Here is a 20,449-nt window from a genome sequence, read left to right on the forward strand (position 1 = left end):
GATTTGCCTCGTGTGGACTCTACCTATGAATGGAATCTTAGACCCTTAGGTCCTTGGACCCTTAGTAAGAAGACAGTGGACGTTGCTTAGTGTCTCGAGAAAAGACACATGTATCATTCTTTTCTTTTTCCTCAACTGTGTGGAAACTTTCAAATGTACAGAAATGTTGAGAGAATTTTCCAGCAAACTCCTGTGCACTCATCACCTGGACTCGAACATTTTATTCTACCTGCTTTTCCACAAACCACCTCATCTACCCCATGGATCACTGCCTTAGTGGGTTCTCAAGGGAGCAACTTGCACTCTTCCCAAATCAAAAGGAAAAAATATTCAATTTTGCAAAATAAAATGTCAACGTAGAGGATTTTCAAAGCCAAGACTGTTAGTCAGTTGACGTTAGGGGTTCTGAAACACAAAACTGTGTTCAAATGGTGAAGGGGGCTTGAAAGAGCTATCCAAGAAAGCGTGTGTTCTACACACGAGGACAGAGGACTGACCAGGTGTGGGAATGACGAGTCCCTTGAAGGGACCCGCTGATACCCTAGCTCAACTGTCCAAGCAGAGAGAGCCAGGGAGAGAAACGAGTGGTTTCGGGGGATGGCAACCTCCTCCTGTCTCTGCTCATTTGCCCATTGTTGAGGGTTTCAAAGATTTAAGGGTCACCCTTGATTCATGCATTTCCCGGGAAGAATCGGATGCCTCCAGGAAGGTGCTTTCCTTCTGTCTCTTGTGCAGCGAAAACTTCATTGAAACGAGGCTGTCTCCAGAGCCACGGCCCCTCCCAGGAGTAGGACCCCAGCACATAGCATCATGTACTCAGATGCCGTGGGCGGTGGTCTGGGCAGGCAGGAGCCAGCGTGGTGCGACAGTAGAGAAATCCAGACACTCTCCCTCCAGAACCCATCCTTGACCTTGGGGTTTAAGCCCTTGGTGCACACAAGGGACCTGGGGCAACGTGGCCCCACAAGCCTGCGTGCCAGAGTGGTGATGTGACTCTAGGAGGGTTGGATGACACTGGCTGTGTAAGTGTGTGTGTGCACGTGTGTGTGTTGTGAGGACACATTTAATTTGAGTCCCTGTGAAGCAAGGAGGAAAGGTCTTGGCCAGCGGCTCAATAGCTCCTGCCAATATGTGCAAAGTAATTCTTTTAAATGAGTGAACTAGCCTTGATATACTATAAACTTGATAAACTGTATTAAGGCGCTGTTGAAACGGGAATTCAAAACGCTCATCTTAGTAATTTACTCATCAGTCACCGTGTTTACCAAATGCCAGAGGACCCCTGGGGAGAAGAGAACACAAATTAAAATAAGACACGTCTCCTGGCCCTCAGAGAACTCTGTCCAGCAGGGAGGAAACACACAATTATGACATGTATATACAATTATGACATTGTGTATACATTTGTATATTAGATTGGACAGTATGAATTGTTGATGTTTGACAGGTTTTGACCATGAAAATGGCAACTTCGCGATTCAACCTAATAGTTATATAGTGGTACGTTAGTAACAAAATACCACAGACCAGGAGTTCAACGATGGAAATTTACTTCTCACAGCTCTGGAAGCTGGAAGGCCATGATCAAGGTCTGGCCAATTCCGTTTCTGGTGAGAGCGCTTTTCCTGGCTTGCCTTACGGCCCTCTTCTCACTGTGTCCTCACTCAGCCTTTCCTCTGGGTGCACAAGCGGAAAGAAAGGTCTCTTCTTATCAGGACACTAATCCTATCAGAACAAAGCCCCACCCTGGTGACATCATTTAACTTTTATTACTTCCTTCGAGGCCTCATCTCCAAACACAGCCACGCTGGGTGGTTAGGGCTTGAACAGAAGCCTTGGGGCGCCTGGGTGGCTCAGTCGGTTAAGCATCCGACTTCAGCTCAGGTCATGATCTTGCGGTTCGTGGGTTCAAGCCCCGCGTCGGGATCTGTGCTGACAGCTCCGAGTCTGGAGCCTGCTTCGGATTCTGTCTCCCTCGCTCTCTGCCCCTCCCCCACTTGCTTGTGCACTCTCTCTCTCTCTCTTTCTCTAAATAAATAAATAAATAAATAAATAAATAAATAAATAAATAAAATGTGAAGGTGAGAGGCAAAAAACATTCAATCCATAACAAGTACCTAATGAACACCTTATGTGGGTGTGTATCCCCCATATACAGGGTTATGTGCCATATATAATGTGTGTTTATTTTTGGACATACCTATACACACCCACGCTACGACAGCAAGGTTGCATGGAGGACAGAAACACTGACTTTGCCAGGACGGAAATGGAGATGTACAGCTGTAAAGGAAGTGGTGTTTATATTACTAGCTTTCTATTGGAGAAAAAAAAAAAACAACCTTGTTGTAAAAGGACTACAGGTAGAAATTTTAGAAATTCTGATAATCAAAAATAGAAATGCTACAAATCCCACTAGCCAGACGTGGACCCACCTACTCTTTTTTTTTTTTTTTAAGTTCTATTTATTTATAATGAGAGGGTCGAGCGGGGGAGGGGCAGAGAGACAGAATCCTAAGCAGGCTCTTCAGAGCCTGATACGGGGCTCAAACTCACGAACTGCAAGATCTTGACCTGAGCCAAAGTCAAGAGTTGGCCGTTTCACCGACTGAGCCACTAGGCACCCCAGACACAACCACTCTTAAGGCCGAGGTCAGCCAGCGAGGCATCCCATTTAAGAATGTAGATGTTCGGCCTAGAGGCCTCCAGCACTGACCAGCTGTGTGACCTGAAGCAGGTTACTTAGCCTCTCTGTGCCTCAGGGTCCTCATCTGTACGGTGGGTCAGTAACACCAACATCATGAGGCTATTGTCACAGTTAAAGGAGCTAAACCTTGTAAAACGCTCAGGACGTTTCTGGCACAAGTAAGTGCTCAGTAAGTACCAACCTTTGTTTTACTGTCGGTCTCTTCATCACTGGTATGATTCTGAACCCAGATGCCACCGACAATATTCCCTTCCGGGGTGTTTTTTTCAGCCGGGTTGGCAGACGGGCTTGGGATTACACACCACGTCCTGGAATAAGAAGGGCTCGTGTGCCCCATATTTGCCTGGGGTCTTCTCGGTTGCACACGTGTTCCCATGCAGTAGAGAGATGGGGTTTTTCGCTGTCGTCTCCACCTGCCTAGTCATCTTGCCGTGCACATCATGGCCATCATTGTTTTCATTTTCTGCATACCGTTTCATTTTCTGGGCCACTAATCACTTTCAGCAGTTTCTTGGTATTCTTTAAACTTCTTCTATAACAAACCGTGATGGAGGAAACATTCTTGTAGCTAAATGTTTCTGACAAATAAGTCTGAGTAATGCTTTATTCTGAGACCCTTTTTCAGACCCTTTCATGCTGTGAATCTGCTTAGTCAAGGTTCTGAGAAGTTCTGCAGAGGAGGGATAGCTTTGACTTTATTAGATGAGATGTATTCTCATCTTTACAAAATTGCTCCCTTTAGCTCTTTCTTTGGGCTAAGTTATTCTTAAAGTTTTTTTGTTTATTTTGAGAAAGAGAGAGAGAGTGCTAAAGGGGCAGAGAGAGAGGGAGAGAGAGAGAATCACAAGCAGGCTCTGCACCATCAGCGCAGAGCCCGACACGGGGCTCGAACTTATGAACCAAGAGATCACGACTCGGGCCAAAATCGAGAGTCGGACGCTTACCCGACTGAGACACCCAGGCGCCCCTGGGCTAAGTTGTTTTTTAAAAGGTTTATTCTGGATCAAAGAATGTGTCCAGTTTTATGGGCTTTCATTTATCGCCTTCTAGAATGTTGTTTTAGGAACTAACAAACTTGGAAGACACCTCCACCTACTGGGCTAAACCAAGACTTCATTTTAATCACAATTACATGAAAAGTTCACAATGCTGAGAGCATACATGCAGGTCTTATTAAAATGCAAACAGTCAAGATCAGTGCAAAGAATTACCTGGTTCTTTTTGAGTCTTCTGGGAACCACTTTAGAGGAGGTCGGTTCATCTAGAAAATATAAATGTTCCTCTTTCTAGATTTCAGACAGGAAAACACGTAAAATGCATGAAAATCTCGTATATGGACTATCTCAGGGGATCGTAATTGATGTAAATCTGGCATGACAAGTAGCAGTCAGGAGATGTCTACTGTAAATACTGCCTTTCATATAAAACAACAAGGCTCACAGTGAATGTTCTGTGTGGCCTGACTTCTCTTCTTAGATTTCACCTCAACTCAACCCTACGGCTTACTTATTTATCCAGTAAATGCCCGCTCAAAGTCTACCGTTGGCTGGGCTGTAACTGGGCCCCGAGGACAGCAGCGAGAGGACTTTGTCCTCTTGAGAGTTTACGTGCCAGTGGGGAGACAGGTGATGTTCCTTCTCTTGATGGATGACCACATCATCAGGACACTTGCAGAGAGAGCGGTATGTGCCAACCGGAAATCGCACAGCACGGTGGGGTGCGGAGGAGTGTCAGATGGTAAATGCCTTTGGGGAAGCATCAGGAGAGCAGGGAGCTTCCTGCCTTGTTCACTGCAGGCCCCCCAGGCCCTAACAGAGCATGGGGCACAAAGCACGTGTTCAAAACATGCGTACGGGGGCGCCTGGGGGGCTCAGTCGGGTAAGCTTCCACCTCTTGGTTTCAGCTCAGGTCATGATCTCATGGCTCATGAGACTGAGCCCCGCATCGGGCTCCTCCACGCCGGGCCTGGAACCTGCTTAAGATTCTCTCTCCCTCTCACTCCCGGTCTCTCTGCCCCTCTCCTGCCTGCGCTTGCTCTCTCAAAATAAAAATTATATATATGGAGCGAATGTACGAAATCAAACCCCAGGGCTGAGAATATGTGGTTCCAAGGACTCCGTGTGGGAGATAACCTGCCAGAGTAGCCCACAGAATCACTTGTTTGGGGAATGGCCCCCCTCGACTAGGAGCCGTGTCCAGGAGATTGGACTGGGTTCCCAGGGGACGTCCCTCCCTATGAAGCCCGGACTCTGCGGGTTCCCGCGAACCCCGGGGCCCTCACCTAACCTGGCCTTCAGAAGGAGCAGCGTCTGCGGGTCGCTTGCTCCTTGGGCTTCGCCAGGGGGAGAGGGCCCATCACCTGAGCCGGGCACGGCTGCCCGTGAGAACCTCCTCCGCGGCAGCTCACCGGTCTGTGTTCACTGACCTTCAAGTTATCACGCGAGGCTCAGCCATCCATCTCACTGCAGTCCCTGAGGCAGCTGGCCTCATTTATCGACTTCTCAAAAACACCGATGCCTCCGCTTAGCTTGGTCTGAGCTGAGCTCAAAGACTCGGGCGCGGGAGCAAAGGCCGTGGCATGTGAATGAATCACCCAATAAAAAGAAGTTCCAAGAGCAAACGCAGTGGGCTTGATTAACTGTCGCACGCAGGTCTTCTGACATCCCCATGGCTCTCCCCCTGAGCGTGGTTGTTGCTTCAGGACAGCCCATCCGGAGAAACTGCGCCCCTGGCCCAGATGCCCCGATGTCATCGGCTTCAGGGCACCAAAACTGACCTTGAGCTGCAGGCTGAACAGCCCTGAGAGCTGAGCGGCGAGGCCACCGGTCCCCCGACCTGGGCCGCGCGCTGTCTGTCCCAAACTCTGGAACACCCTATTTTACTTGATCTTATTTGGCTTTTGTAAGAAAGTATTCTTAAAGTCTGGTAATCAGCTGACCAAATGAGAAGGGCAGGTGATGGCCTCAGGAGTCAGAGGATGTCGGGAGAAGAGAATCCACATGCATGTGGGGCAAGGAGGAAGGCCAAGCCTGTGTCCTGGAAATCAGAGAAAGGGAGGCTGCTTTTCTTGCAATTGGGTCACCCCGTGTCTCCCAGAGTGAGTGTGCAGCAAGGCCAGGCCCCCAGACACGGCTCTCTGCCCCTTCCTTGCGGGTATGATGGCGGCACTCTGGGACACCCGTTAAAGTGACAGTGCTGCTTCCAGTCACCAGCCCGGGGTCCTAGGCCCGGGCCCACCTTCCACCCAGGCCCAGTAGATGGGCTATCAGGACAAGGGCTGGTCCAGGGACACCAGGGCCCCTCAACCTCCATGGGTGCATGAGGGTAAGCCCTGGGCAACAGGCTGCATGGCTCTGGGGGTGCATGGCAGCTGGGCCCTTGTCAGAGCTAGACTGAAACTTTTTTTTTTTTTAACGTTTTTAATTTATTTTTGAGACAGAGAGAGACAGAGCATGAGTGGGGGAGGGTCAGAGAGAGAGAGGGAGACACAGAATCCGAAACAGGCTCCAGGCACTGTCAGCACAGAGCCCGACGCGGGGCTGGAACTCACGGACCGCGAGATCATGACCTGAGCTGAAGTCAGATGCTTAACTGACTGAGCCACCCAGGCGCCCCTAGACTGAAACTCTTAAATAATTACACGGATGCCACGTGGACCCTCCGTATTTAGGCCCTAGTAGTGTTAAGGATGGGTTGGTGGGCACATCCCTATCACACAGCCTAAACGTCACCTGATGGGGTGTTAAGGTGAGAACCTCCTTTTAATAAGCCTGAGTGAGAGAGCAGAAGCCTGTCACCATATTAGAAATGCACAAAGACAGAAGGTACTGACGGGGGGCAAAGGGGAGGCTGGGATAAAGAACCAGGCCTTAGGGTTTAACTATTTACAAACCTGTGAAGTTTCTGCAGGAAGAAGTGGCAGGTTCCCTGGAGGTGGATTTAGCAGGTGTTTTTTGTTTTGTTTTGTTTTGTTTTGTTTTTACTCCTGAGAATGATTTTTGGCATGTGGTGAGACAAGGTCCTGACCATCCCAGCTGGGGGCATGTGGGCAGAGATCAGCACGGGGCTCAGAACCCCCAGATTCCTGCCCCCACCACACCTTTGTCCGGCTCACGTGCTCCGAATCACAAGTCCTTGGAGAATAGGGACCACCCACCACCCTTATCTAAAGAAGCTGGGTAAGGGGGAAGCTGGGAGACTCTGTCAGTTGAGCATCTGACTCTTGGTTTTGGCTCAGGTCGTGATCCCAGGGTCATGGGATCGAGCTCTGCATTGGGCTTGGAGCTTAAGTTTCTCTCTTTCTCTTCCTCTGCCCCTCTTCTCTGCTCCCTTGCTCTCTCTCTCTCGCTCGCTCGCTCTCTCTCTCAAATAAAATAAAAAATTTAAAAATAAATAAGCCCGGGAATAGAAGAGGGCCACTGCCAATGAATTGATTTAAAGTGGGGACCAGGGTCAACTGACGAATGGGTAAGGAAGATGTGGTTTATATATACAATGGAATACTACTTGGCAATGAGAAAGAATGAAATCTGGCCATTTGTAGCAACGTGGATGGAAGTGGAGAGTGTGATGCTAAGTGAAATAAGTCATACAGAGAAAGACGGATACCATATGCTTTCACTCTTATGTGGATCCTGAGAAACTCAACAGAAGACCAGGTGGGAGGGGGAGGAGGGGAAATTACAGAGAGGGAAGTAGGCAAACCGTAAGAGACTTTAAAGTACTGAAAACAAGCTGAAGGTTGATGGGGAGGTGGGGGGGGGGGAGGGGAAAGTGGGTGATGGTCATTGAAGAGGTCACCTATTGGGGTGAGCACTGGGTGTTGTATGGAAACCAATTTGACAATAAATTTCATCCAAAAAAATTTAAAAAATAATAATAAAGTAGAGACCGGAAGGCCTGGGTGGCTCCATTGGTCGAGCGTCTGACTTCGGCTCAGGTCATAATCTCGCGGTTCACGAGTTCGAGCCCTGCGTTGAGCTCTGTGCTGACAGCTCAGAGCCTGGAGCCCACTTCAGATTCTCTGTGTGTGTGTGTCTCTCTCTTTCTGCCCCTCCCCCGCCCTCTCTCTCTGTCTCTCCGTGTCTCTCAAAAATAAACATTAAAAAAAAAATTTTAAGTGAGGACCAAAATCCACTGCAAAACTAAAAAAAAAAAAAAAATTCAATTAAGATCTTATTTGGGGAAAGAATTGGTGCAAATAAGTTTGTTTCTACGTTCGTTTTCACTGCCATCAACTATTCTCGGTGTGAACACTGCTGAACCGTCGCTCTGCCTTTGAAGTAACTTTTCTAACATCACCACCACAGTACACGCTACACTCCACATTCAGCTTGTGTGGTGCATTTATGAAGGGGGGGGTCCTTCCAAGCCGTTCAAGGTCTCTATTCCGCGAGGCCCCTATAAACTGAATCTCCTTTCTCTTCCTCTGTTGACCGGCTTCTCTCTGTACTTCACCCTTCTTTGCTTATCCTGGGTTGATTGGGGTCCCTACACAGTCCAACATGGGTTGATGCCTCCTTGTGGCCCCTGAATCTTTTGTGAGATGACCATGTGTCCCCCATGCGGGACTCATGTAGTGTTTGGATGTTTCCGGTCGCTGATACTGACGTGCTAAGTCTGCTGACCGCAGTTAAGCCGGGTGGGATGTTACAGACAGTGACAGACGTGGCCAGGAGTCCCCTCGTGACGCTGCCCGTGGGACCCTCAGATGATGAACAACCCGCGCAAGCCTTGTGTACATTTGCACTCTCAGACCCAAGGACACAGACAAATCATCACTGTAATGAGCAAAGAAGTGTAAATATCCTTACACCAAGGAAAGGTTACATCCTACCAGCTTGCACCAAGCTGTCAAGTCATTCTGTTCATTTCTGAGCGCGGTTTCTAGTGCTTGGGAAAAGCCCCCTGACATGGATGCACAGAGGCGGGAAATTTAACGTGGCCCTGACCATGCATGTAGAAGGAGCCAGGCTTGATCGTTAGTGATGAAATTCATGACAGTGATCACGATAAATTAATAATGGAAGCCATCTTGTGGCTGCATTTTTAAAGCATCTGTTTAATATTTTTACCAACATTGGAGCTGTTAACTTGTGTTTTCATCTAGAGTTGCCCAGCGGGTCCTTGGATTTCAGAAATCCTGAGTTTCTGAGGTCCCAGTTTGTTAAATGAAGGCACATATTTCGTTACCACATCAGGGTCCCACGTCCCTGACTTTTCCAACATTGTTAAATCCCTGGCTTCCCAGGTTGACTCTGGTATGCTCTATTGCTCTGTATTTCCCTGCCATCAGTTTGGCTCGAGGCAGTAACGCAAGGCGCCTTGAAAACATCCATAAACAGCCAGCAGCGGTCGGAGGACTTCGTGCCTTTTTTCAGCAATGGGGATGAAGCCCCAACTAGAAAGAACCCGGTCACAGCAACGTCCTGTCGCAGGCCCTAAAGGTCCCATCACAGCCGCTGTAAATTACAGCGAAGGATCAGTGGCCTCAGACCAGAGCACGACCTTTGCTGGGAGAAACTGAGCGGACGGACCTGTCTCTCCCAGAACAGGTGGTGAGGGCGTATCAGAGACGAAGGACGTGATGACCAGCAAGCTGCTAGCTCCCGGGGGGGTGGGAGGGGGGCGTCACAACCGAGGAGCAGGTCGGGAGCGGGCAGGAAAGGGGTCCCCTGCAGGCGCACCCCCGATTGGTGAGCAATCACCTGCACACTCAGTAGTGCTTTTGTTCGCGGCGACCGGCCCCTCTCTCCCCAACTAGCGAAAGCAGAAAGTGCCTGAGTGTGCCTGTTGACTAGAGTACGTCACGGACACACCTCAGCTCCTGCAGATCTCCCCGTCACAGCTGAGACGTTTGTCCCCCCGGCGGGTCTTACTTTAACTTAGCAGTTGTCAGTATGAGCCTCCCAATCAAAGATCAGTTTAAGCCCATACTAGTTGAGAATTTCTAGTGATGAATGTATTATACTCACCCACAGGTGCTCTATTATGATAATAAGCCTTTCTTGAATGTGTATGATTTTTTTTACAAACAGGATTTTAAGAAAGGGTTATGTCAATTTAATAGTGTGTGTGTGTGTGTGTGTGTGTGTGTGTGTGTGTGTGTGTGTGTGTGTGTTTGGGATTTTTCTTAGGAAATGCTACCATCCTGGAGTTGCAAGCTCACGGAGCTCCGAGCCCCCCCTCCCCCCCACCTACCCCACTGGAGGGAAAGCCCAACCACAGGACACAGCCCGGGGCACAGCTGTGTTTGATCATGATTCACAGAACGGTGGCTCTCAAGCTTTGGTGAGCCAGAACCAGCTGGAGGGCTTGGTAAAAATCAGAAGGCCCTCTCATACCCAACAAGCCCAGTAACTCTGCTATATGCCAAGACTGGAGAGCCAATGGCATAGGAAATTCCCGACCCCCCATGGGCTACTTCCAAGGCCAACAAAACATAGCGACTGTGTTCAGGAGACAGAGAGATCTGCACTAGAGCCACCGTTCTGCCATTTAAAAGCCACACGAGGGGCCACCTGGCTGGTGGGGGGCTACCTGGCTGGCTCAGTGAGTCGAGCTTGTGACTCTTGATCTCGAGGTGGTGAGTTCGAACCCCGTGGTGGGCATGGAGGCTACTTAAAAAGAAAGAATGAATGAATGAATAATTTTTCAAAAGAGCCACATGATATGAGCGAGCTGCTGGCCCACTCTGAGCCTTTGTTTCCTCATCCGTAAAATGGGGGTGATAATATCTACCTCTCAGGTCGATGGGCAGTGAATGACGTTCAGTCATGTGCATACATCCTGTGGCATCACCTTGTTGATCAACGAACGCGGACTCCCCATTCCAGATACAACAGAAAAGAAACAGTGAAAATAGAAAACCCTCATAGCACACAACGCAACGTGTTATGTGAATACTGCCCTCGCCACCCTCCTCACAAGTGTAACGAAATAACCATTTGTGCAATTACTAAGCAAGATCCTCTCCGCCCGCTGGAGTAGAAGTTCCAGAAAAGCAGGGAATCCACCGCTGCGGACTCGAAACCAAGCTTGGTGCCTGGTACTTGAGGCGCTCGGTAAATATTTACTCAGAATGAGTGAGTGAGCAGTGGGGTCACGTTAGAAACGTGCGTGTGTGCGCGTGTGTATGTCTACATAGGCTGGAAGCCTCCGGACCAAAATTTGAATAGTGCTTGTTTCTGAAGGTAGACCAGGGTGGTTTGCACGGTAGTCTTTTTTGCTCGTCTGTATTGCCTGAATTTTCTGCAGTGAATACACGAGACCTAGTCAGTGTGTCCTTAGGTGAACATGAGAGGGGTTGGAGCCACCTATCAACACACGTTCCTTTGTGCCGTCCAGCTTCCTTCTATATATATACATGGCCTCTAGAATTAAGAAGGTAGGAGAACTAGAAAGCACATGATTTCTAAAGACGAGTCGCATCTCTTTTGATCTGTCAATTTCCCTGTTCTGAGCACGCACCGTGCAGAAAAGAGTTAACACACAGCAAGCCTGAGTCCTTGGCCTCCCGAAAGGTCTGCTTACTGGGTTGGCTCCCCGCTGGTGCTCGAAAACTTGGATTTCTGGAGGGTTCTCGCCACCCTCAGTGGCAGGAGTGGCTCCCTGTGCCTGACGTGTCTGTGTAAACAAATATGGCTTAGGCTGAGCAATTGCTGTCCCGGAACCCAGCGATTGTCCTGCAGGGTGCCTGCAGGGCCGGCACTGGCCCCTTCCACCAGGAAAACCCTGGACACCGGGTCCCTAGCAAGCATCCCTGGTGGACAGCACCTCACATGTGCTGTCACACCTCGCTGCTGGGGAATTGAGCGTGTTCTGCGTGACTCCCGGGAGAGGGCTCTGGAAGCTGGCACCGAAGGGGTGTCTGGAGCAGCATCTAGGAGGGAGTTTGGCTGTCATGAGAGAGAGATGGTCTGGCGACCTTCTCGAGAGAGAGGTCTGTCCATGGGGAAGGGACGGACAGGCACCTCAGGACAAAATTCCTTTAAAACTCTGGGTCACCCAGGACATGGGGCAGTCAAAGGATGTTGAGGAAGGCTCGTACTCTGATTCATTCGTTCATTCATTCATTCAACCTACACCATGGGTGCCAAGCAGTCTTCTAGGTACTAGACACAGAGAGTTGAGTAAGATTGATACAGTCACTACCCCCAAGGAGCTTACACGATATGCTGGGAAGCCAGCCAGGTAAGGACACAGACTTCAGATAGAGCACTTACGGTCTCTCCGGGCACAGAGAGGTCTCAGTGTTTGGGCTGAACCCTCAGCGGTGGTGAGACACGCATGAGGACATCTAAAGCGGCTACATTCCATGAGGCAAATGGAAAATCTTGAGGCTAGAATGAATGTGGTGTTTTCAAGGAACCAGAGGAAGCCCGTATGCCTCCAAGCGGTGGGAGGGCAAGGAAATCATTCGGAAATGAGTGTGGGGAGTCAGGGCCTTGGATGTCGTGGCCAGGAGTTGGGGTTTTATTCTGTGCCCAATGGGAAGTCATTGGAGGATCCTGAGCAAAGACTCACACGATATGATGCAAAACTGAAAACAGTCCCCCTGGTTGCTCTTTGGAGAACGGATTGTACTAAGTAGAATAAAAGCCAAGAGGTACAGTGCTGTGGTCCAAGCAAACAATGATCCCTAGGGTCTTACCTCTTACTTCCTGTAACAGCCCAGAGATAACGGACTCCCACCAAACCCACTTTGGTCCACTGCAGGGGCAGAAGGTGACCTCCTTGGGTATGGCTGTGCCTTGCCTATTGTCATGGTAGGGGTCAGAATGTCTGGAGAGAACTAACCAAGCCTTGCCCTCGTGCCACCTAAAGATGGCAGCCTCCAAGAGAACGTGACGGTCAGAACTGGAATCTGGTATAGCCTCATGCAGGATGACCACGAGATTCCGCCAGGACCTCTAGGATACTGGGGAGAGGGGGGTCCAGGGAAGGGTTGAGAGGTGCCCAGGGCTCCTACCCTGTTCCCAGCTGTTACTGAGCCGTGGACGCCCAATGCCCCATGCCAGGCTGGGCAAGCCCTAGCCCTGTCTTCCTTGCCCAGGCCACCCAGTGGGCGGCCCCTCTTGTCCACATCTGCTAGTTGTGGCCTTCTCCCCTTCCTTGTAAAGTTCTTCCTGTTACTGAGACTGATGTCTTTGGCTCTGGTCCCCTGACTGCCCCTGGGCTCTCCACAAGCGCCGAACTGTGATGGGCTTTGGCTGCCTAACTCAACCAGGATTGTCAGATTCGCTGGCCCCTTAGTCTGCTCTGTGTGTTTTGGTCGGGAGATTGGAAACACGGCCTTTCCTTTGCACTGACAGCCAGAGCTACGTGAACCATTTCAAAACCACGCACTTCCTTCAGCTGGGAATTCTATTACACTCTAGTTCTGTTTTTAAGGAAAGGCGTTGACTTGAATCACCCGAGCAGCTATTTCATCTGACAGGGGGGGCCCGTTGGGCTGGAGTTAAGTGGGGGGCTGAAGGTATGCCTCCTGCTTCCTTCCTTCCCCGTGGTTTTACAGGCTCTTTGCCTCCTTCAGGACAAATATTCCGTCGGTAGGAATATAAAATGCCTCTGTGTTCTTCACTTCCTAGCTTTCCTTTTCTAGGCCCTCCCGTCCTTGCCGACCCCTCTTTGAGAGTGAACTACAGCGAGACTCATGTGTAGGTCTAAAAAAAACCCACCCTCCCTACGATACGTGATACCAGCCAGGATATTTCTGACGGGTCCCCATGAGTGTTTGCTCTGGGCAAGTGCTTCTCTATCGTATATGTACCAAAGCCCTGGGGATCCTGGACTGACTTCCTCTGACACCAGCCCCAGCCCAACTCTCCTTCCCCAAGTGATCCATGCTACCTGTCTGTAAATAGACACCCAGACCTCTCTGTATACATTCACCTATATTCTAATATGCCCGAGGGTCCAATACATCAGAAAGATACCCAGCTTATTTTTTGCCAAATGGATAACGAGTCAACAGAGTCTATTGAATGATCTAGCTTTTCCAAACAATCTAACATGCCATCTATAGCCAGTAGCAAATTTTCAAACGTATATATGGCTATGTGTACATATATGTATATATAAAATGTCTGTCTAGATAGATTGATCTCGATTTAGCAATTATAGATGGTAGATATATATTACAGTCGATATCTGTGTCCACATCTGTATCTGTTTGTCAACCTGTCTACCTAACTGGCCCATTTCTGGTGCTCTACTATATGGCATTGCTCCTCTTGGGTATTCCTGTACTAATAGTATATTGCTTTGTAACATTTTTAAGTCTAACACAAAAGGAAGGCCGTGATAACCCGTGTGGTTTTGGTGTCCGTGCTGAACAAATGTAGATCCCTCGTGTCACAGAAAGAACCCAAGAAGCTTACAGAAGAGACTTGCCGAACCTTTTGAGTCTCTCCCTCCTCCCCATTGCTACCAGGGCCCCATGAGGGTCTGAGCCGGGCAACCCGAGCTCTGGAAATCGTTTTCAGGAAATACCGGGCCCTGGCCTCTGGCCTGGCAGTTTCCTTCCCGCTCCGCTGGGGACCTGCTGACAGTAAGCCTGCTTCCCAGGAGAGGTGCAGGGCCCAAGCATGGTCAGACATGCCCCACCCCACGTCCCCACACGGTCTGATCCTCCTAATTATCCTGCCCCGTGTCGGCCGAGGCCGACACCCAGAAAAGGCTAAATCTCCAAAAGCACTCGAGCAGCTCCTGAGAAGCTACATTACAGACTGAAATGAGTCCCGTTTTTAATTTGATTTTTCTTCCCCTGTAACAAGCAAAGTTCACATTACAGATAAATTGCCCGGAAATTCCAATTTAATAAGCCGTATGCATTTTTCAGGCCTAAAAGCATGGAAAACATCTTGCACGCTGGTGTTTTTATACCAAAAGGTTTATTAAAAAGACAGCTTTGAAAATGTCAGAAATTTACATAGAGCGTCTGGCGAATTGGTCAGAAGGGCTGATCTGACAAAAGGGCCCATCACCCAGGAAGTGGAAAAGCGGCTTGACTGCTGGTCTCGAGCTGCTCACCCCTGTGGGGTGGAAAGCTCTAGGGTTGGGGAAAATCACACCTACCCTCAGGCTCTGGCACGCAGCTCTCAGCTTGCATTGTGCAGGCACAGGGTAACACGACGTTGGGCTCAGTCAGTGGGGTGGCCCCTGTCCTCTGTCCGTGGCTGGGATTCTGAGTAGAAATAGCAACCTGGCATCGTGGAGACCCGGGACAAGGGCGTGCCTCCCCAAGGTCTCCGATGGGAAGAGACGCCAAAGAAAATAAATAATAGAGGGAGACAAAATTAAAGGCCATGTGACAACACAAGAAAACAGCCGCAGCAATGGATACCTGATTGGTTTTTTAAGGAAGAAAAATCGTGAGTAGCTATCATGTAAAACGCTCAGGCCCTTGCTTTCTCTGGGAGGGTGACAGGGTCAGGCTGACTGCACCGGGGCCAGCTTCCAAGTTCACGTCTGTAAAGCTTCCCGCTGAATAGAACTGCTCCTTATCTAAGAGAAGAAGCAGAAATGTTCATCGTCCTGTGAAACTGCAGCATCAGGAGACCAAGACCACAACTGAGCGAGAAACAAAGAGTATTGTTTCCTTGCCAACATGAAAAGCCTAGATAATTTAATTCATTTTTATTTACCTTCTAAACTCTGATTTGAGTCATCAGGGAATAAAATACGGTCCATTTAAATTTTTGATTATCTCCAATATTGAACTATCTGAAGTCACTCCTGGATCCACCGTGAACTTGTTACCTGATGGGAGCACTTCTCGCCACTTCTTGGCTGTGCTGCTTTGGGCAAGTTGCTAAGCCTCTCTCAACCTTGGTGAGCTCGTCCGTAAAACAGGGATGATGCCAACTTCATCTGGTTGCTGGGAACCCCAAAACTGAGCCTGGTGCTGACTCTGACGACCTGGGCACAGGGCCGGGCACAGTCAGTATGTGCTAGCATGGCACTTGAACTTCATCCAGACGTCTTGAAGTGGATTTTGGTGAAAGTAGCCGGCCTGCAAGGGCCCCTATTATCTCCAACAGGCTTTTCACCCTATGGTTGTGCCCAGCAAAGACCTAGAAGAGGAAGTGACTAATTCTCACTGGGGAGCTCTTACAGAAGGACCAAAAAGGGACATTTCAGCCTGGTCTTTGAAGACAGGTAGAAGTTTGCAGGTGGAGATGTAAATCGATGTCAAAAAGAGAGACAGATGTTTTTATTTTATCTTTTTATAGTTAATTACGTTAGGCGACAGCACAAGCAGGGGAGGGGCAGAGAGAGAGGGAGACACAGAATCAGAAGCAGGCTCCAGGCTCTAAACCATCAGCACAGAGCCCCACGTGGGGCTCGAACTCACAAACCTCGAGATCACGACCTGAGCCGAAGTCAGATGTTCAACTATAATAAAAATATAATAAAAATTCTACTTAAGGTTTTTTTAAAAACACACAAGCAGGACCGACTGGGTGGCTCAGTCAGTTGAGCGTCCGACTTCGGCTCAGGTCACAATCTGGCGGTTCGTGGGTTCGAGCCCCGCGTCGGGCTCTGTGCTGACGGCTCGGAGCCTGGAGCTGCTTCGGATTCTGTGTCTCCCTCTCTCTCTCTCTCCCTCTCCTGCTCGCACTCTCTATCTCTCAAAAATAAACATTAAAAATAAAATTAAGTGAAGTGCATAGTAGATTTTAAATGAGAGGAGTGCTGCGAGAACGAAGACATCTACAGGCTGGAGTTTAGTAGAAAAGAAAGTAAGACCATGAAAAGATCTAGAGCATCCAGCATCTCATCAGTTTCCCCGTCTGTGAAATGGGAATAATAATATTATCAGCCTCTCAGGGTTGATGTGAGGCTGAAAGAATAGATACAGGGCAGTCCTACAAAAGTGCCTGGTGCATAGTAAACACTCGGTTTATCATGATTAAGTGGGCACTGCACCCCTGAGGTTGTTCTAGAAAGACCAGACCTGATGCCTTGTAGGAAGCATTAGCGAGGCCCACCCCTGGTGTTGCTCAGCAGTCCAGGGTCTGGCTCATCTACTTTTGCAAAATAAAAATGTGATTTGATTTGACTGGCGCACACAGAGGTGCTCAGTTCTGTTCACGGGACCCCAAATTCACGAGGGACTGCAGTAAACCAGAGTCCTCTCTAAACTAAAGTGAGACACTGTGTTGGAGGGTCTGTCAGTGCCCAGCGGAAGCCCGGGGACATCCAGGGGCTGGTGCTGAGGCTCCAACAGAGCCTGGGAGCAAGCGGAAGGGTCTCCCGAGCTGGTGGTCACGCTGGGACCACGTGTGCGGTGCTGCGTGTCTCCTGGAGGCTGTTCCAGTGATTTCTCATTCCTCAACTCCCTTCTCGAGGCCCCAGGATGAGCACCCCTCCTCTCCGTGACCACAGCCTCCCTCGGATAGCAGTCACATTGCCCGGTCCCCGAGATCGCCTCCAAGTCAGGAATGGCAGTCCCCTTCTCCTTGGCCACACATGTGGACAGCTCCTTGAGTCTCGCCTTCTCCTGAAGAAGCGACCCACTACTCTTGGAGTCATCCTTGCTCTGTCCTTGGAGATAACTCGTTCTTAGACCTCGGGCAGTTATCTTTTGACCACGCTTTAGCAAGTTAGCTGGGAAACAGCTTACAGTGGGGGTTCAGAGCCGGGGCTCTGGGTCCGCGTTCCGCCTCTATGACCTCGGTAGGTGTGTGCTCTGTTCTTCAGTGTCCTCATCTGTAAGTGGGGATATCATACCCACTGTCTTAGTTTCCTATCGTCACCGTAACAAATGATCGTAACAAATTGCTATAACAAATCACCACAAAATTGGTGGGGCTAGAAATTGATTCTTCCCCAGTTCTGGAGTCCAAAACACCCGTAGCCGGCCTCACTGGGCCAGAATCAAGCTGGGCCACATTCCCTCTGAAAACACCAGGGAAGTCTCCTTTGCAATACTCCAGTCCCTGCGTCCACGGTCACGAGGACTTTGGCTCTCTTCTCTGTGTCTCACATCTCTCTCTGCTTCCCTCCTAAAAGGACACCTGTGGTTGCAGATAGTCCTAGTGATCCAAAATCACCTCCCCACCTCCAATTCCTCCACTTTATTAGCCCTGCAAGGTTTTTGCCACATAAGGTAACATTCACAGGTCCCCAGGATTAAGATGCGATGTCTTTTCCACTGTGAAGCCGAAGACGGCAATTTGCCCCAAACTCTTAATGGTTCAGTCAGCTTTTAAACATTCTCAGAACCAAAGCCGGCAGTATAAGGCAGAGATGATCGACTTCAGGCACCTTTGCCTGACTGATGACCCATCAGTTTTCATGTCTCTTCAGGGGCATATATTCCAAAGATTGGTGGGGAATGGCAGGAAAACACAAGCATCTCTCTGGCTCGGGTATCAGAGTGATTGGAGAAATTGCCATGTGTCACTGGGATAGTCCCCCTTTACCCAAGCCCCTTGGTTCAAAGAAATCGGAGTCCTGTTCAGTTAGAATCTCCCTGGTAGGTGGGATTTTCATTTCTTACCTAATGCACATTTGGTTTGAACTTCTTAGAATGAGAATGGGTTACTTTTACAAAACCCTCAAAAAATACTAACATTTTTTAATTCTTTGAAGGTTTCCCATTATCCAGAATCCAAACCCCTTACACCAGTGGGTCAGGGTCTTTATAATCTATCTAAACTCATTTCCTTTCAGTGTCCCCTGGAGAAGGTATGTTCGGACCACAACCATCCACCTTCTGACACCTAAACACTCATTCACTCAGCAGCTGTCTATTGAGTATTGTGTATGTGCTGAGCAATGTTTTCAGAGCTGTTGTCATGACAACAGACAGATGTCCTTGCTTTTGTGGAGCTTATGCTCTAGTTGTGGTAGGGTCCCCTCCTTATGGGGAGGGGAAAAAAAAAACTCAAGGCAACCTGGCTACACGCATACATGACAATATCCCTCACGACATTGTAACATGAGACCACTTAATCAGACTGCATGTTTGTGCATTACCATATATGAGAGACAAAGAAATAGAAAATGTATAAAAAATACAGGATGTGGTATCTGGGGCTCAGTTCTTTGGGTACGAACCCAACTGAGCCGTGCCGGCACGAATAAAGTTGCTTCCTGGAAAGAAAAGCCTCAGTGTCACGACTCTCTGTGCAAGGATCCTGCTACATAGTGAATCTGTCTGTTCCATGTGCTAATTCATTTTGTTCTCTCTTCCTGACCTGTCTGCCCTCTCAATCTCTGACAGCAACCCACCCTTTCCTCCGGCCTTGGTTCAGATGCTACATCTTCTGTGAGGTCCCCAGGGTTACCCTCCATCAGAGGTAATGGCTGTTGCCTCCAGGCGTCCATGGGTCCTACCTGTATCTCCATGGTAGGGATTCTCCCACCAGCTCTGCACAGGGACGCACCCAGGGTATAAAAGAAACACAACCGGACTTGGACGGCCATGAACTCTGCCTCTGTGAGAACCCAGCAGAAATGAGCTCTCTCCTCACAGGCTTGTCGTGAGGCACAAAGGTGGTGCACGCACCAAATATTCAGCACAGAGTTGGTCAGCCGTCATTTTCTAAATGAACAACTCTAACTGTAATGACGTTTTGGGGGTCGTATTAAGAATTTCCCGGGAGCACCTGGGTGGCTCAGTCGGTTAAGAGTCTGACTTCGGCTCAGGTCATGATCTCACGGTCCATGGGTTCGGGCCCCCCATCGGGCTCTGCTGACAGCTCAGAGCCTGGAGCCTGCTTTGGATTCTGTGTCTCCCTCTGTCTCTGCCCCTCCCCCACTCATGCTCTGTTTCTCTCTGTCTCAGAAATAAATAAACATTAAAAAATTAAAAAACAAAACACACAAAACAAGAATTACCTGGCACCTGGGGTGCCTGGGTGGCTCAGTCAGTTAAGCCATGGACACTTGATTTTGGCTCAAGTCATGATCCCACGTGTTTGTGAGATCCAGCCCCCTGGGCTGGGCTCTATGCTGACAGTGCAGAGCCTGCTTGGGATTCTCTTTCCCTCTCCCTCTGCACCACCCCCACCCCTGCTTGTGTGCTGACTGTCTCTCTCTCTCTCTCTCTCTCTCTCCCGGGCACCTAGCGTGAGAGCTTGTGCCCAGTACTCAGTGAACATTTCCTGAATCTGTGCTGAGTGTAATATGATGTTGTTTGGGATTTTCTTCCAGGTATTCCATTTACAAGGACCCAGCCGGCTGGCTGAATATCAACCCCATCAATGGGACCGTTGACACCACGGCCGTGCTGGACCGTGAGTCGCCATTCGTCCACAACAGCGTGTATGCCGCCCTCTTCCTGGCAATCGACAGTGGTGAGTAATTTTTAAAGGGCCACCAAGTGTATACGTCTCAGCGGTAAGTGTGTTTTCGCGTGTTACATTTCCTCTCATAACACCTGGAGGTGTTCTTGGGAAGAATACAAATGTGAGGGGGCGGGGGCGGGGAAAGCAAACGCATAAACACACAGTGAGTCAGTTGTACGCCGGGTTCTCCAATCTTTGTCCAGTTAGAGGTCAGAGTAGTGAGCTCACTGTGCTTCATCCGGGGTAGGCGCCAGGGCCAGGAAGGCACGCTGACGTCCTTTGTCTTGGCATCATGCTGTCCCAGAGGGCCTCGCCAAACCTGGCGACTGAATTGCCCCCGCAGCTTTTATCCTGTTATCACAGGAGACCATGGAAAGACATCACGTGCACTCAGCGAGGAGCTTCATGATCGCAGAACAATTGCTGTTCATTCAGAAGCTAA

At 49.4% G+C, this 20,449-nt stretch overlaps 1 protein-coding gene across 2 annotated transcripts in view; it reads left to right on the top strand.

Annotated features, from left to right (window-relative positions):
- CDH13 (cadherin 13) overlaps positions 1-20,449 on the top strand; it is a 1,101,550-nt gene that overhangs the window by 1,046,970 nt on the left and 34,131 nt on the right. For both annotated transcript variants that reach the window (XM_058708168.1, XM_058708169.1), the window contains exon 11: positions 19,874-20,016. In XM_058708168.1, the coding sequence (XP_058564151.1) occupies positions 19,874-20,016 (143 nt within the window). The remainder of the gene's footprint in view (positions 1-19,873; positions 20,017-20,449) is intronic.

The sequence above is a fragment of the Neofelis nebulosa genome, chromosome 17, assembly GCF_028018385.1.
Source record: "Neofelis nebulosa isolate mNeoNeb1 chromosome 17, mNeoNeb1.pri, whole genome shotgun sequence".
NCBI lineage: Eukaryota > Metazoa > Chordata > Mammalia > Carnivora > Felidae > Neofelis > Neofelis nebulosa.